The sequence below is a fragment of the Rhynchophorus ferrugineus genome, unplaced genomic scaffold (assembly GCF_030347505.1).
Source record: "Rhynchophorus ferrugineus isolate W39M unplaced genomic scaffold, kcgeb_rfMv2 rfM9, whole genome shotgun sequence".
NCBI lineage: Eukaryota > Metazoa > Arthropoda > Insecta > Coleoptera > Curculionidae > Rhynchophorus > Rhynchophorus ferrugineus.
Window position 1 is genome coordinate 343432 of NW_027472588.1, and position 18886 is coordinate 362317.

The 18886-nt window shown below is 37.8% G+C and overlaps 1 protein-coding gene across 2 annotated transcripts in view; it reads right to left on the reverse strand.

Moving 5' to 3' along the window:
* Positions 1-18886, reverse strand: part of wb (wing blister) — a 173667-nt gene that overhangs the window by 11586 nt on the left and 143195 nt on the right. For both annotated transcript variants that reach the window (XM_076413869.1, XM_076413868.1), the window contains exons 17-29: positions 17171-17307; positions 16885-17112; positions 16353-16822; positions 13606-13870; positions 13171-13552; positions 12448-12702; positions 11706-12396; positions 8844-9085; positions 7382-7848; positions 6863-7329; positions 5643-5805; positions 4488-4886; positions 3562-3995 (exon numbers count right to left, since the gene is read on the reverse strand). In XM_076413869.1, coding sequence (XP_076269984.1) covers positions 3562-3995; positions 4488-4886; positions 5643-5805; positions 6863-7329; positions 7382-7848; positions 8844-9085; positions 11706-12396; positions 12448-12702; positions 13171-13552; positions 13606-13870; positions 16353-16822; positions 16885-17112; positions 17171-17307 — 4600 coding nt within the window. The remainder of the gene's footprint in view (positions 1-3561; positions 3996-4487; positions 4887-5642; positions 5806-6862; positions 7330-7381; positions 7849-8843; positions 9086-11705; positions 12397-12447; positions 12703-13170; positions 13553-13605; positions 13871-16352; positions 16823-16884; positions 17113-17170; positions 17308-18886) is intronic.

Sequence of the window (18886 nt, forward strand, 5' to 3'; positions counted from 1 at the left end):
TTTTAGTCGTAAGTAGTTCCTATTAGGGATGCTGAAAAATATAGATATATCGAAAAATATGTAAAACGACTATCGACTGATTAGTAATTGACTACTTTGTAGTATCCACTCTTGCATTCGACTACTTTTGGTCGACTAGTTTTAGTCGTAAGTAGTTCCTACTAGGGATGCTGAAAAATATAGATATATCGAAAAATATAGAAAACAACTATCGACTGATTAGTAATTGACTACTTTGTAGTATCCACTCTTGCATTCGACTACTTTCAGTCGACTAATTTTAGTCGTAAGTAGTTCCTATTAGGGATGCTGAAAAATATAGATATATCGAAAAATATGTAAAACGAGCATTCGACTACTTTCAGTCGACTAATTTTAGTCGTAAGTAGTTCCTATTAGGGATGCTGAAAAATATAGATATATCGAAAAATATGTAAAACGACTATCGACTGATTAGTAATTGACTACTTTGTAGTATCCACTCTTGCATTCGACTACTTTTGGTCGACTAGTTTTAGTCGTAAGTAGTTCCTACTAGGGATGCTGAAAAATATAGATATATCGAAAAATATAGAAAACGACTATCGACTGATTAGTAATTGGCTACTTTGTAGTATCCACTCTTGCATTCGACTACTTTCAGTCGACTAATTTTAGCGGTAAGTAGTTCCTACTAGGGATGCTGAAAAATATAGATATATCGAAAAATATAGAAAACAACTATCGACTGATTAGTAATTGACTACTTTGTAGTATCCACTCTTGCATTCGACTACTTTCAGTCGACTAATTTTAGTCGTAAGTAGTTCCTACTAGGGATGCCGAAAAAATATCGATATATCGAAAAATATAGAAAACAACTATCGACTGATTAGTAATTGACTACTTTGTAGTATCCACTCTTGCATTCGACTACTTTTGGTCGACTAGTTTTAGTCGTAAGTAGTTCCTACTAGGGATGCTGAAAAATATAGATATATCGAAAAATATAGAAAACAACTATCGACTGATTAGTAATTGACTACTTTGTAGTATCCACTCTTGCATTCGACTACTTTTGGTCGACTAGTTTTAGTCGTAAGTAGTTCCTACTAGGGATGCTGAAAAATATAGATATATCGAAAAATATAGAAAACAACTATCGACTGATTAGTAATTGACTACTTTGTAGTATCCACTCTTGCATTCGACTACTTTTGGTCGACTAGTTTTAGTCGTAAGTAGTTCCTACTAGGGATGCTGAAAAATATAGATATATCGAAAAATATAGAAAACGACTATCGACTGATTAGTAATTGGCTACTTTGTAGTATCCACTCTTGCATTCGACTACTTTCAGTCGACTAATTTTAGCGGTAAGTAGTTCCTACTAGGGATGCTGAAAAATATAGATATATCGAAAAATATAGAAAACAACTATCGACTGATTAGTAATTGACTACTTTGTAGTATCCACTCTTGCATTCGACTACTTTTGGTCGACTAGTTTTAGTCGTAAGTAGTTCCTACTAGGGATGCTGAAAAATATAGATATATCGAAAAATATAGAAAACGACTATCGACTGATTAGTAATTGGCTACTTTGTAGTATCCACTCTTGCATTCGACTACTTTTGCATTCGACTACTTTCAGTCGACTAATTTTAGTCGTAAGTAGTTCCTACTAGGGATGCTGAAAAATATAGATATATCGAAAAATATAGAAAACGACTATCGACTGATTAGTAATTGGCTACTTTGTAGTATCCACTCTTGCATTCGACTACTTTCAGTCGACTAATTTTAGCGGTAAGTAGTTCCTACTAGGGATGCTGAAAAATATAGATATATCGAAAAATATAGAAAACAACTATCGACTGATTAGTAATTGACTACATTGTAGTATCCACTCTTGCATTCGACTACTTTCAGTCGACTAATTTTAGTCGTAAGTAGTTCCTACTAGGGATGCTGAAAAATATAGATATATCGAAAAATATAGAAAACGACTATCGACTGATTAGTAATTGGCTACTTTGTAGTATCCACTCTTGCATTCGACTACTTTCAGTCGACTAATTTTAGCGGTAAGTAGTTCCTACTAGGGATGCTGAAAAATATAGATATATCGAAAAATATAGAAAACAACTATCGACTGATTAGTAATTGACTACTTTGTAGTATGCACTCTTGCATTCGACTACTTTCAATCGACTAATTTTAGTCGTAAGTAGTTCCTACTAGGGATGCTGAAAAATATCGATATATCGAAAAATATAGAAAACGACTATCGACTGATTAGTAATTGACTACTTTGTAGTATGCACTCTTGCATTCGACTACTTTCAGTCGACTAATTTTAGTCGTAAGTAGTTCCTACTAGGGATGCTGAAAAATATAGATATATCGAAAAATATAGAAAACGACTATCGACTGATTAGTAATTGACTACTTTGTAGTATCCACTCTTGCATTCGACTACTTTCAGTCGACTAATTTTAGTCACAAGTAGTTCCTACTAGGGATGCTGAAAAATATAGATATATCGAAAAATATAGAAAACGACTATCGACTGATTAGTAATTGACTACTTTGTAGTATCCACTCTTGCATTCGACTACTTTCAGTCGACTAATTTTAGCCGTAAGTAGTTCCTACTAGGGATGCTGAAAAATATAGATATATCGAAAAATATAGAAAACAACTATAGACTGATTAGTAATTGACTACTTTGTAGTATCCACTCTTGCATTCGACTACTTTCAGTCGATTAATTTTAGTCGTAAGTAGTTCCTACTAGGGATGCTGAAAAATATCGATATATCGAAAAATATAGAAAACGACTATCGACTGATTAGTAATTGACTACATTGTAGTATCCACTCTTGCATTCGACTACTTTCAGTCGACTAATTTTAGTCGTAAGTAGTTCCTATTAGGGATGCTGAAAAATATAGATATATCGAAAAATATGTAAAACGACTATCGACTGATTAGTAATTGACTACTTTGTAGTATCCACTCTTGCATTCGACTACTTTCAGTCGACTAATTTTAGTCGTAAGTAGTTCCTACTAGGGATGCCGAAAAAATATCGATATATCCAAAAAATATAGAAAACAACTATCGACTGATTAGTAATTGACGACTTTGTATTATCCACTCTTGCACTCGACTACTTATGGTCGACTAGTTTTAGCTGTGACTAGTTCATACTAGGGATGCTGAAAAAATATAGATATATCAGATATTTTAAGGTTAATTAGGTTAGTTATTAGATACATTTCAAATAAGATGAGGTGTTAAATATATTATATGATTCATATCGACACAAGAGCCAATTCCTAGTATGTAGAAAAGAAGAACAATAAGTAGAATGCGTTGTAGTCTCGAGACAGAAATGGTGGAAAAGATCGGCGATGTAAATAAGGTTTATCTTTTGTTCCTAAGTAATAAATGGTGTTTTTAGTTCCGTCCCACAGCATAAGTGAATCGTAACACCAAATAGTAACTACTATTTTCTCTCGACTACTTCTTTGACTATCGACTAGTTGACTGTTTAGAGTAAAATTTATATCTTACTTGTCGTTGACGACCAAGTCCGTGATGCCTCCGTACAATGAATTGTAGCCTGGCGCGCTGCCCAAGGTCACCCGGACCTGGTTCTGCTTGGGCAGGCTCTCGGTCCTGCTCCGCTGGATGATCTGCTCCTCTTCGGCGTTGAGACGGGCGACCAGTTTGTCCTTCTTGAATGTCACGGACACCCAGTTGTACATGTCGATGTTGACCGTTTTGTTGATGGTGTACGGGCCCTCGTCCAGCAGGCGGATCTCCACGAATTTGTCCCTGAGCGCGATGACGCTGAGGTTCTGGACGTGGACCAGGGCCGCGTTTCCGTTTCGAGGTCTCACCACGAACGAGATGTTATTCAACTTGGGGCTTCCCTTGAAGGATTTGATGGGAAAGTTCAGGTTCACCGTGCCGTTGCCATCGAACCATACTTTATCCAATTCCAGCTGAAAGAGCAATTAAAACATTAAAAAAGAGCCTGATAAACATATTATATATATATAAGTTAGTGATTTTTGAATGAAATAATTTTTTTTCGACGAGAAAAGACCCAAAGCCATCAGAAATGCGCATTTATTTTGAGTGACATCCAAATCTCAGCCGTTTATTCAGGCTTGGAAGCAAGAAATAGTCGTGAGAGACTAAATCTGCCGAATATGCTGGAAGGGGTAGTCATTTTTGGCCCAATTCATGGATTGTTGCCGTGATGACTATACACGTGGGCACCCGTAAATTATTTTGATGGAACAACCCTTTCTTCTTCTCCTTTACCATTGTTGCTAATATTTCGTATTTTCACCAATAGATATCTTCGATCAAAATACCTGCAAGCACCTAATAGTTCAGATACTTCACCATGCGAGTATAAAGTTCTGAAAAGTTACTTTCAAAGACGAGGAACTGTTTAAAAAGAAGAATCTATATATTACATATTTTACCTGTTTTTTCAAGGATAAAGGTACGATTCCCGTGGAAATCAGCTCGTCGCCAAGACTATTATCCTTGCTAAGTATACCCAGGAACGACGTGGTGGTGATATCAAGGCACGACGTGCTGATATTGGGCGACACGCCTCCCAGGAAGTGTTGCGACTTCCTCAAACGGAAAACGTCCTTGGACTGAAGCAGGTTCGTCTCGTTCGCATTCTCCATGTCCACCCTGATGTTGTAGTGCTGCGTCTTCCTGTCCTTATATTGCATGGCCAGCTCGACGTAGTGCTCCTTCCCATCGTTGTATTTCTTCTTGGTTTGAAGGCTGGCGCTCTGGTTGTTGCTGTGACGGACGTCCAGTCTTATGTATCCATCTACGATGGTGATGGCGATGAAGGAGCATGGCACCTGTAAGGGTTGAGGATTTGAGAACAGATTATTCGCTTTGGAAAGCCGCCAAACAACTAAAACGATCATGTCTACTGTCCATCCATGAGAAACGTACGGGGACATTGGGTAAACAACAAAAAACGGAAGCATTCGCTGACCATCTAGAAAACCTTGAGGCCAAACGAAACTGATATTGAGCATTATTTTTCCTATACCAATTAGTTACGCTGAAAGAAGTATCCAAAATGATCAAAGTTAACATTAATCCAAAGAAATCGTTAGGTAATGACTTAGTAACAGAGCAATTGCTGCTAAAAGTACCAAGAAAGGTAATTATAAAACTCGCCAACTTGATCAATTCAGCATTTCGACTAAAACATGTTCCAGGCGTTTGGAAAATGGCTGAAATTATCATGGTTCTAAAACCTGAAAATTCACCAAATGATATAAAAGCCTATATACCTATCTCACCGTCACAACAACAACAACAACGCTAATTATCTTGGAATAAAAGCTAATGCAAAACTTCGCTGGAAAGAACATGTAAAAAAGAAAACTGAAGAAAAAAAGAACTGGAGTTTCCGGAACCCAGAACAGTACAAAGACTCATTTAATAGAAAAACAGCAGAGACTAAGATAGGTCCGGTGGGTTTTCCTAGATATATATCTAGATTTAAGTTATTGTAAACACAAATTACTAGCTAGTCGGCAACGACTTGTAACAATGTACCACATAAATTAAAAAAAAGTCCATGATGATAGAGATCAAATTACCTCTGTGTCTTGCGCTAAATATATGATGCTGTCCTCGTCGAAGGTGGCGAAGTCGAACCTCAAGCTGAACTCGTTGGGCCTCATGGTATCGGTGATACCTACCATCTTGTACCCATTACCGTAGAAGAAGGCTTTGTTTGTTTCGGTATCCCGTGTAAACACCCTGTAAGAATGTGGATTAGATTGTTGGTGATTGAAAATTAGTGCTGAATCTTATTTTGTTTGAACAGTAACACATTTTAGAAACACATGTACAAAAAAAATAACAAAATCCAAAAAAGTTGGTCAAAAAATGTAATTTCGTCTTTTCTAATGATACTTGGTGAAAGAATGACTGAGACAATGATTCAGTTAGGATAAAACATCAAAAAAATCTCATATTATCTTAGGAATTATCAATTTTAAGGCAATTTAACGTGTATTTTCGTTTAGTTCATCCCAAAATAAGTATATTTTGATATTTTTATTGTTATTTGATACAATTTTTGGCACTTTTTCCATATATATTAGTCATGGGAACGAATTTTTATCATTTTCAAGGATTCTGCTTTCATTTCGGTTAAAATAGTCCCGATCCCCTAATAGAATGATAGCATAAGATAATTCTTATAAAACCTTCAGTTTTTAAGTTATTCAATGAAATGTGTATTTTCAAAAAATTCGAGGTTTTTGTCAAATATCTTAAAAATTATAAACTCTAGAGCAATTTAAGATGGATTTTCATTTTTTTCACATCAGAATACATATATTTTGAGGGTTTTATCATTATCCGAGAAGTAACATTTTTGGTAAAAATTAAGTAAAAGATTTTGGTGGCACTTTTTTCAAACATATAGTCGTGAATTCCTGTTATTTCTGTTTATATAATAACAGGTTAATGAAACTTACAGGGATTATGGAGAATTTTACGTTTAATCGAATGGTTGTATAATAATTTATAAATTTTTTAGTGTTTAGGTTGTGCGTTGAAAAATACATTTTCAAAAAACTAGTGTGCGTCACATAACTTAAAAAATATTACTTTTAAAGCTATTTAGCATATAGAATTTTAATTTAGCATTAAGAAATTTAATAGGAAAGTTTTTCCATTTTATTACCTTCAATTAACTTTCTTTCGAATCACGAAGTTAGAGTCGGTATTAGCCCAATTATTTAGAAAGTCATTCCAGTTTTTGTTTGTTTCAATCACTGATATAGCTGAAAGAAATATGCATAGTTACCTGGATTGTCCTTGGCAACTTCCATGTAAGGATTTCGCTGCCCAGACGCCAATATTCCTGTCATTGACGTACAACTTGTACACGTAGGACGAATTGGACGAATCCGTACCACCTCCCAGTTGGATCCGATTGTGCGGATATATAATGGAGAACTTGTCGCCGATCTTCATCTTGTTCCATGTCTGTTCGTCCTCCAGCTTGATCTGAATGAGTTCTCCGGTCCGGAGCACCATGACGGTGTTCTCGAGGGTGGTGTTGAAGACGCTCTTGAGCGCCAGTCGCTGATCGTTGGTGGACAGTTCGACGATGCCTTTATTCACCGTCAACTCCATCACTCCGTCGGGCGAATTCCACTGGAACAGCTTGCAGTTCTCGCAGTTGAAGGTCACCGCCAAGCTCCGGAAGGCTTCCGCGTACGGTATGGTGTAGGATAGAGTACAGTTCTCCAACGATACAGGAATGTCCACCTAAAAATAAACGATGTTTACTGTATCCTATTTGATGGATCACGTCACCAACCGTCTCAGCCACTTGCTTCGCGTAAACGATCGCGTCCTGGAGACGCTTGATCTGGCTGCCGACATCGACGAATCCCGGGGAGCGAGGGTCCCCGTCCTCGGGACGTTCCCCGTCGTCGCGATCCAGTAATCTCTTCAGCTTGTCGAGGTTCACCCTGGTCTTGTCCATCTCCTCCCGCACCTTGTCGCACTCCTCGGGGGACGTGAGGTTCCTAAACGTCTTGATATTCTCGAAGAGTTCGTTTTGTCCTCGTTGCTTTAGCTTCGCCACCGCCTCATCGACCCGTCCCATGTCCTCGGATATTTGGGTGGCGTTTCTGATCACCTCGTTCAAGTCGTCGGTGTAACGCCCGTCGGATAGTCGTCGCTCGACGTCCAGCAGGGCCTTGTTCAGCTCGTTGTTGGTCTTTCCGCTTTGTATCAAATTGTATCTGATGTCGCCTATTTGTTTCTTTATCATGTTGAAACCTGTAAATTTCTCACTAGACATGTCACCACGAAAAGCAGATACGATCGAAGAGCACGTCTAAATGAACGGTTAAAACCGCGATAAAACTATAGCACATCAAACAACTTTCATAACAACTCTTAATAAAAATAAATATAGTCTATCCAAAGTAGCAATGAACTCATGTCATCAAGATGTATCTATTGCCTACTGGAGTTTGTAAATTCGTTTCAATACCAGACAATTCCAGTTAAAGAGATACACTGCTGTCTGATAAGCTCGAACATGTAACCGAATCTGGTCGAAAAGTCGTTCGGTTATCAAATGACTGCAAAATTCTTCAAAATATTATAACAACTACAGGTTATAAATCGGGAAACGTTGTTTTAACGCTTTGCTTGTTTCGACAAATTTCAAACCGCTGCTTATTATAACTCTGACTGAAAGTCTCGAAGCCAGGCAGAAGAGATTACGTCTCTAGTCGGTTACTTCGAGTAGGAACGTGATAATGGACCTCTCTGGACCAGTAAACTGTTACATATTAGTTACTGTTACATATTAAGTTGCTGGATATTTCAAATATAATTTTAGCATGTTGCAGTTGCGCTGAATATTAGTATGCACACGGTCAGTGAAATGCCCCAAAAAATATAACATCGGATTCACCGAAAAAAAAAACCGTCTTCATAAGAAATGGGTGGGAATCAAGATCAGATTGATGTGAGCTCTATCAGAAGTCAAATATCTGAAATGTATTAAAAAAGTGAGTGTTTTTTTTTTCAATATAGACATATTTTATATAATTATTTCAGACGAAAATAATAGTCTGTCGATAATATATGAATTTTGTTGTTTGTCAAAGTTAAAATGAACTAAAACTCAGAGTTGATGCGGCAACACTGCGACATTTTGACGTCATCAAGTTAGATGACGTAAGTTCACTGTTTTATTGAACGGACTATAGTTTCCTTTGTCACGAATAAGTCACGATCCCCTTATGACGCTATATACTCACTGTTTGAGATATTACTCAAGTTCTCGATGCGGTGCTTCATTCGATCCGAACTGCCGTGGTCCACGCTGGCTTTATTCCCCAACGAGTCCTGGTCCTTGGGGTAGATGATGTCCAGCGCCCTTTGCAGTATCGCCCTGCCTTCGTCGGCCAGTTTCCTCGCCTCTTCGATGACGTCCACGATCTGCTGGAAGGCCGTGCTGGCGTCGATCTTCCTCGATTCTTCTTTCGTGACGTTCAGTTTCCTGTAACCAGACGTGAAAGTCAACGTTTCCCTTGGACTTTGTTTTATCTGTTTTATGTCGATAAATTAGCCCATTCCTAATATGTAGGAAAAGAAGATTACGACTACTGCTTCTACGCAAAAGGTAATATTTATTTGGTAATATCCATTGATGATGCATTAATAAAAGGACATGAAGACTTACGGGAAAGTCTATATGAAGAATTTAAAATTAGAGTAGTGACAGAAGTAGAACAGTTTCGTTTAGTGGAAATAGAGAATACAGAAAGGTTCATCAAAAACAGATCATTCAATGATTGCTTAAGGAATTTAAGGAGACAATAGCAACTCCAATGCAAGAAATGTGAGCAATAAGTCAATAGAAGGCTAGAAAAAGAATATTTTTCCGAAATCAAAAACTAACCAGGACTTGAAGGAATAAGTGATCCTGACTGTAGTAGTGAACGTTCAATTGGATAAAGGTTTAGTGCTGTCATACCGTTTTATAAGGCAAGGCAAGCCACTGATATGGAATTAATTCATTGGAATGCGAATAGATATCTGCAGGTTTGACAGTTCATGGATGTGACGCTATAAAAGTGGAGAATCAGAGTTATATGTATAGTTATACAAAGAGAACAAAAAGAGTAATAGGTATATTGAAATATAATACCATTTTATTAAGGAACTGTCTTTAAACAAATAGTTAACTGTTCAATATCTTTATCAGATAATTGTAATGTAATAGTTTCCATTTTGCAGTTTAATAGTCTTTTTGGTCTGGATTATATTTATTATGTTAATTAGTGGTACGCTTAAATTAAAAAATATCGAAAATTTTGACCGATGTACCGTATGTATTTATAATTATTACTATTATTAATATTTTTCTCAAAAGATATCGATGATTGGAGACGAATTATTGGAGTATCGAATTTTTAGGTGCAAATTAAAATATCGATATTGAAAATCTAGCGTTTTCGAAGGAGAGTATCGAACTTGGATGAAGAACTTCAAGTGAATTTTGCGTGGAAATGTAGAGTGAGTGAGGAAATATCGATATCGTTAGAAATAGGTATCGACATTTTTTGTTTGTCGATATATCGATGTTTTAAAAAACGTTTTTCTTATAATATCTGTTAAACATCTGTTTTATATCGATAAAAATTCTCAACACTTAAACCTATTTCGGCTGGAGTTCCACAGGGTAGTGTCTTGGGACGACCCATAGGCAGTATAGAGTAGATATAGACTACTCTATACTGCCAGTATCCCAACAACAAAAGAAACAGAATTTGGAACATTTGCCGACGACACAGTTATCATGGCAAAAGATGTGTCTCTGTCTAACGCTGTAGAAACAGTACATGTAGCAGTCAACAAGATCTACAAATGGACTAGAGACTGGAAAATATAGCTTAATCACTCTAAATCTGTTCATGTTAATTCTTCGTTGCGGCGAAATGACAAAAACCTAATTATACCACTTGACGGATCCTTGATTCCTTAAGCAGAATCATTCAAATACCTTGGAATATATTTCGATGGTAAATTAAACAGGAGACGTCATATTAGACAAAAAGCAGAGCAGATTAGATTCAACTTCAAGCAACTGTACTAGTTAGTTGGAAGATACGCTCAACTTAACTTAAAATCAAAGAGATTGGTTTATTAGTCAATCATAAATCCAATTTGGACCTATGGGGTGCAAATATGGGAATGAACTAAGACATCAAACCAACTAGCAACCCCACGTACCCAAAATAAAGTTCTACGATTAATTACCAACGCTTATCGCTACGTAACCAACGAAGAACTGCACGATCACCTCGAAATCAAATGGATACACGAAGTGATCCAAGATTTCGCCTTAAAACGTGAACTTAACTTTTAACAAGTTTATCAAGTTTATGATAGCAACGTGGAAGCAATACAGCTACTGGACAACTAGCAGGAAATCAGAAGATTGAAGCGAAACTTGGGAAATACATTTGGTTATTGTGAAAAAATGAATAAAAAGGAATTTCGCGTGTTGATAAAATACTGCTTTTTGAAGGGAAAAAATAGAGTTGAAGCAAAAACTTGGCTTGATGCCCACTTTCCGGATACTGCACCAGGAAAATCAACCATCAAAGATTGGTATGCTAAGTTTAGACGTGGTGAAATGAGCACCGAAGACGGTGAACGCAGTGGACGCCCAAAAGAGGTTGTTACCGACGAAAACATTTAAAAAATCCACAAAATGAAAGTTGAATGAAATAGCAGACGCTCTAAAGATATCAACTTTATGAATATTTGAGTATGAGAAAGCTCTGTGCAAAGTGGGTGCCGCGCGAGCTCACTTTTGACCAAAAAACAACGAGTTGATGATTCGGGACAGTGTTTGAAGATAATCGAGGCCTGTTATTGATGTATTAATTCCGTACTTGCCTTGCTTGTGTATTAATGCAAATACAACAGAACAGTACTAATACATTAATTTGTAAATTAAGGTTGAACTAAGGATATTTAATGTAAGATGTAATTAATAAAACAAATATCGATAAAAGTGCCCATTCCTAAAGCGTGGAAGAAGTCTCGTATTCTCAAGCGGCTATTCGAAATATGTCAAAATGCGACAAAGTAATTCGTAACGGATTTACCTTTCATAGTCATCGATGGTCTGTTTGACTTGCACGGCATGTTTGTTGGCTTTATCCAGCAACGCCTCCAACTCGTCCTTATCGATATCGAACTGATCGATTCTTTTCTTCACACCGTCCAGATCCGAGAAGTCCAGATCTTGCATGGCGCCGTACATCTTCTGGAGTTTGGCGTAAGCGTCCTCGACGTCCTTTAGATTCTCATCGACACGATCCAGATTCTCGTTATGAATGCTCAGCTGATTATTTAAGTCGTCGACTAGTTCTTTGACCGCGTTATATCTTTTGCGGTTTCGATCGGTTTGCATTTGAGCGTCATCTGATCTTTTCTCGATTTCCCGTGATATCTTCATGATATCCATAAGCCTCTCGGTGAGAGCGTTCAGTTTGTCATACGGTAAGTTGACGGGCCTGGATGAATAGTTACCGAATGCATACTTGCATCTGTTTAATGTTTCATTGTGGTTTTTCCCCTGTATGTGGTGTAATCGATGCAGGATATCTTGAAAATAGGGCTTGATATTTAATGCATTAGCGATTTCTTGGTCTTCTAGGTCCGTATTTCCGAAATTCTTCAGAGTTTTTATGGCGTCGTCCAAACGCCTCCTCAACATCTGCAAATGATTACCCGCTTCATCGGCGTTTTCGGCGTTTCTCTTTATATCCGCGGCACTTTTATCCGCAGTTTTGTCTGTTAACAAGACGAGTTGATTAATTTTTAATATCTGATTTCAATACTCACCTAATTCTTCAACTTTGCGTTTCATGTAGGATACCCGCTCTTCCATTTCCGTGATGATATCGTCGTCTAGGAGGTCGGTCGCTTGGCCGTTCTTCTTATGGAACTCTCCGGATAGGTTTTGGTATCGTCGCTTGGTTTCCTGGAGAAGTTTCCACGGAGGGGTCACCCCGGTATCGAATAACCTCTCGGCTTCGTCTATCGCTCTGTTCAGCTCGTCTATGTCGTGGAATAGTAGTTGGGTGCATTCCTCACAAGCTAGAATATCGTGATTGAATATGAAATGGTGGTTTGGTAACACGATCACAAAATATTGAAATATAGAATGGGAACTTAAATGGGTACACCCGTAACCAGTGTACTGCCACGCCGCCAGAGGGCCGTCCATAAAAATATTACAGATTCCTTTATTTCGATTTGAATTATAAATGTCATAAAATATAGTGTGTAGCGTTTGTAAAGTGAAGGTTCTCACAGATTCCACCCTTATACCCAAGAGTTTTACAGAAATGGTTTGATAAGGCAAACAATTGTCAAACTTAAGGGGCTCTCTCAGCAGTATTTACATATGCATATAAGGGTTTGCTATTTGTCTATATAGGTTATATAGAAATAGAGGAACACGTGCCTTAACAAGTGGTTATAGTTGTCGGAAAAAATTATAGATTAGAGATAGTTGTAGGTCGTACGAAGTTAGTATACCGATTAAACAAATGGTGAACTTACGCGTGCAGTACCCATTCTTGATGTACTCCCGCGGATTGGAGCATTCGTTGCATTTGTTTCCGTGGAATCCTGGTCGGCAGCGACATCTGCCGTACTGATCGCAACTATCCGACAGGCTGCCGTACTTGTGACAGTTGCACGGGATGCACTTCGTGTACTGGGACGGATCTCTGTAGTATTTGTTGTCGCAGAGGTCGCACGATTCTCCGCGGTACCCTTTCCTGCAGATGCAGCGGAATCCTCCTTTTAAAAGGAGATGACAACTTTCCGCGTTGTTGCTATTTTCTGACGGACATGGGCACGGAAGGCACTGGCCGCCCTGGTTGTAGTGACCTGAAGCACAGTCTTCGCAATAAGGGCCGGTGGTGTTATCAGCGCAGTCCTGCAATAAACGACGTTAAGTGATGATCGATGATGTCGAGTAAGAGATCTTACGATGCAATGTCCTGTCGACGGATCGCATTTATTCGAACGCCCATTGCAGTAGCATTGTCTGGCAACGCCTATAAGTCGGTCTATCCAAGGGGACGGCGTTTCTTCCGTATCTTTAGGGTAATACCTGTAAAAACCCTCGTTGGGGTCCTGACAGGACAGTCCCGTGTATTCGGGGGGACACTCGCATTGTTCTACCGTGTGGCTGGTTCGGTTATAGGGTATGTACGGCCTTGCCGAGTCCAGCAGTACCTCCATGATTCTGAAACTACAAATATGTGTTATTTATTTATTAATTATAGACCCATCAGCCTCCTGGGCTCTATAGGGTCTGTTCGAAGCTATACAATGTATACCACATTCACATCAGTTAAAGTAGACGATGTTATTAAAAGTATAAAGTGCAAGGAATAATACTAAATACATGGCATCAAGTTCATCAGCTTATCTAGGTTCTTTAGCTGAAGACACTGGTCCATCGTCTCGCTTAGGTTCAATATTCGTCTCTGCGACTTATATCTTCGACACTCAGTTAGTATGTGTTTGATAGTTAGTGAAGGACTACATTCCGCACAAAGGTGGACTTCTTCACTTAATAAGAAATTCATGGGTCAGTTTGCAATGGCCAATTATAAGACACGAGATATGCTTTGATTGCGCCTGCTGATGTTGGTGGTGTTAAGGCCCTGATAAAACTTTTTTTCACCTCGCAAAGCTTGTTGTTTTCTATTAGTTCCAATCTGAGCTGGTCTAGATGCTTAAATATTATGGTAGAGTGGTGTTTCATGTCTCTACTCCAGAAGAGGAAGTGATCCTCCCTTTTTCTAGCCAAGTAGCCAAGCTCTTTCATTGTCTATGATTCCAGAGTGTGAAGGGAGCCACATAAATTTGATGGTCTTACTGTTTCTTTCCAGTTTAGAAGGGTGAATATTTTGAGATGGTTGAAGGAGCTCATTGAATCAGAGGCGAGTATTACTTGTTTATCTTGCCCATTTTGTACTGAAATCAGGGCTTTATATATTGCGAACAGTTCAGTCGTCAATATGCTCGATGAGAAGGGAAGTTGGAAGTATCCTAATATCACTGATGTAAATGCTGATCCTACGTAGTTATTGCTTTTGGAGCCTTTGGTCGGAGAATATGAAAAGGTGTCCAAGATATTTTTTGGTTTTAACTTAATTGAATAGGGTGCAGATATTGCTAGAGCTGTAATTATCTATTGGTAGATTCTTCATGGACAGGTCGACAGTTACTTGTGATAGTGCCATGTAGGTAATAATCTTCGGAGGTGTATGCTGGTTGAAAAACTAGCGATAATCGATTTCCAATTGCATGCATTCTATGATATGAGCATTTGTGTTGCTCTATCGAGAAGTTGAATTTAGTGCTTGGTGGGAAGAAGTGTCTGTAATGAGACAGCCTTGGTCATCAGTTTTGAAATGTTTGGAATATCTATCCAAGAAGTTGTATACTATGGCGGAAAATACTTTGATTGAACCTGATTTAAATCAATTGATAATTTGTTATTATGGCAAAAGACAAAGTTTCGCCTCAGACTGTACAAAAGTTACAAGTGACTGTCAAGAAGATACATCAATGGTCTAGTCCATTTGGAAAATTGGAAAATACAGTTTAGTAGCTCCTTTTTGTACTTGCAAAATGGGGTGCAAATATGGGGTTGCACTAAAACATCACACCAACTAGTAATCCAACGCTACCAACACTTCTTCGTCTAATTACGAATGCTTATTGTTAAGTAATGTAAGAGGATGACTTCGAAATAAGTTTACTAAACCACAGCAACGTGGAAGCAATACAGTAGCAACTGGACAACACGCAAGAAATCGGAGTGAAAATGTAAGTTACGCTAATTGCGGAATTCTTTCGGTTCTATTGTTAGAGGGTCTAATTTTTTAGACCTTTTAACCGAAGTTTTTAATATATATGACATGGAAAAGAATTATGATCTGATAAAAAACATAATGTTCCTAGTATATTGAAAAATGAATCTGTGAAAAAGATACCAAGTAAACAGAACAGACGTGTTCAACAAAGATGATTGGGGGCCAACAAAAGGGTTTCTTGGACCAGCCTTGTCCCCACCACCAAGAACCCGAGGGAGGAAGGAGCTTCAGCGATAAAATACTACGGTTCCACAACGAGAACACAATCTGACAGTAATTTGTATGAATACGGAGGGAAAGAGTTGGAAAATGGGAAGAATAAAGTTGTTGAGAGAGTATTATGGAGAATGGAGTAGAAGAAACTATTAATTAGCGAAAGAATTGAATTAATATTAGTTGAAGAAATATTGAAGAAATTACTGTATTAGCTGAAGTATTATTGAAAACATAGAATTCCTGTCTACATTAGCCAATCTACACCTTTCGTTAATAGTAAGTAGATGCGATTTGAATCATAATCCTTTTCCCATGATGTATTAATTAGTATCTTTTATATGCATATATATGTATTCTTTATTATCAATTAAATAACTCGTCTTTGGGTATAAATTTACTCAAGGAAGAGAAAAAATAAATTGTATTTAATTTACAACTTTTTCAACCAATACATGCTGATGTATTAGTCATCTTGCTTGTGTATTAATGCATGTACAACGGAATAATAGCAATAAACTACTTTTATCTAGTGTAAGATGTAATAAAAAAAAACAATTGATAAGCATTGATCAAACCAAGTTTTAACAAAGGAATGAAAACGTATCGCATATATTCGTTATTGTTTCTTACTTCATGTCTTGTCCTTTGATGATGATTGTCGTTACATTTTGTAACACCAGAAGCAGACATTGCCTGGTGAACCGAGACTGACAATGTTCCGGTAGATTCCCACCGGTATATCTCCAGTTCTTCTCGTGCATTCTGGTTTCAACGGTATTGATCTCGGACTGAAGAGATATGGAGTTGCCGTGGAGGTAGACGGTGAAACGACCTCCCGTACTGTTGATACTCAGGTATCCTCCATAGGAAGACGTCAGGTCACCGGTGAATTGCCTGGGCAAGCTGATCATTTCCGAGCTGACCTCCTCCTTCAAATCCAACGATTTGGGATCGCGAATCTTGTCCCAGCTGTATCGCGTGTCCCTACAACTCTTGCTCCTGAGAAAACAGAAACATTTGGTACAGCCTTTGGGGTTCTCCTGCGTCAGGCCGAAGGTCCCCTCTTTGCAGGTCGAGCATTTGTCCCCGCTCACGTGTTCCTGCAATATTTTTTCGCAAATTAACATCGAAAGATCAGACTCCGATAATGAAACAACAATACCTTGCAAGCGCATTTTCCATCGTTGTCGCACTGGCATTGTCCGTCGCGACAGTATTCCGAAGACGTACCGTGTACGTTGCAGTTACATTTTCGACACTTGGGGTACCCGAAGTACCCGAAGCTGCAGGCGTTGCACTGTTCTCCGTGGAAACCGGGCTTGCAGAAACAAGTGCCGAGTGTCTGGTGACATTGTAAGGAAACCGAGCCTTGTTCCGAACAGTTGCAAGCCTATAATCACACCATAACTATGATATATAAGTTTAAAACGAATAAGGATGGTGGGTACCTTGCAACCTATCTCGGGTTCGAATCCAAACGAATTCGACATGCATCGGTCACACTTACTTCCGATGGTTAGTTCGGGACATACGCATCTTCCTCCTTTGCCACACACATGACCGGGTTTCGTACAGGGTTCGCATTCTGAAAAAAGGAAATATTCTCATATTCATATAATAACAGATTCATTGATCATTGGTCATTTCTTGCATAGTCTATCCAATAAAACAACCAATGCAGGCTAACACCAGCACGTCGCAATATTGCCACATCAATCACTAACGTTTCGAAGATTTTTATGCACATTTGACAACAGTGTCGCCCCTGGCAAGATAAATCGAAATTTACACGCTGATTCGGTTAACCGTTCTGACCCGTCAGAGAGCATTTTGTCTCTTTTTAACTATGGTAAAATGAGAAGCAAAAAATCCGTTCAGAGTTTAAAATGAATTTTACTTACTACAACCTGCATTTGGAAATATCATATATGACGTAAATTGGATGTTTTATTGAAAGGACTATATATTAATTTTATATTAGTATTATGTTGTGTACTGAATTGCTATTAAAATTATTACCAACTTTGAATCCAATAGGATCAAAATCATAAGTCATCATTAAAACTGAAAAATCAACAAATTAATATCAAAATCCTTTTAACAGGCTTTACATTTTGTATTAAAAAAATCTCCAAGTAATTTATATCCATTCTAACATAATCTTCTAGCTGAAAGTGTAAAAACGTAAACCTTTGTACTAGGTAACGATCGTTGATGTCACTTTTTTAGGTTATTTGCGGTGCTCACCAAACGGAATAAAAGCTTATAGACCTATATCATTGCTGCCAGTAATATCTTTTTTTGAAAAATTCCTGTTGAAAAGAATAAAACCGATCATAGAGCGAAAAAACCTAATATCAACACACTAGTTTGGGTTTATTAACAAGCATTCAACAATTGATCAGGACTACAGAATAACAGATGTTATTGAAAAAACCTACGAAAGTAAAAAAGTATGCTCAGCTCTAGATATATATATGCTTAGACGTAGCACAAGCCTTTGATAAGGATTGGCGTGAAGGCCTTGTTCATAAACTACAGAAAATGCTACCAAAACAACACACCGAACTATTCAAATCGTACATTACAACCAGAATGTTTAGAGTCAAACAAGAAGAAGCTTACTCTACAATAAAAGAAGCTAAAGATGTACGAGGTGTACGACAATTAAATGTACTGAGACCAATGCTTTACCTACTCTACACTTGTGATATACCACAATTGAAGATTATTACGATGGCTACATTTGCTGATGATACTGCGATTATAGCTGTCGGAGACAATAGTGAAGTAGCACGTCACGAAAATTACAACAGGCAAGTGACAATATAAATAATTTGACAAAAGCTTGGAAAATAAGAATTAATGAAAGTAAATCTGTACATATGTAGTTCACCTATAAACAGACCGTACAAGCACCAATAACATTAAATAATACTCTCATTCCATATAGCAACAACGTTAAATATCTCAGATTGAATCTTGATGCAAAACTTCGCTGGAAGGAACATATAAAGAATAAAAGAAAATAAGTGGAATTGAAATATAGGAAAATGTACAGGCTAATTGGGAGGAGAAAGACCAATAATGATGAAAACGGGCTTCATCATTAAATGCTATGTTATATAGTTCACGTTTTCTAGGAAAAATTTCAATATTTTTCA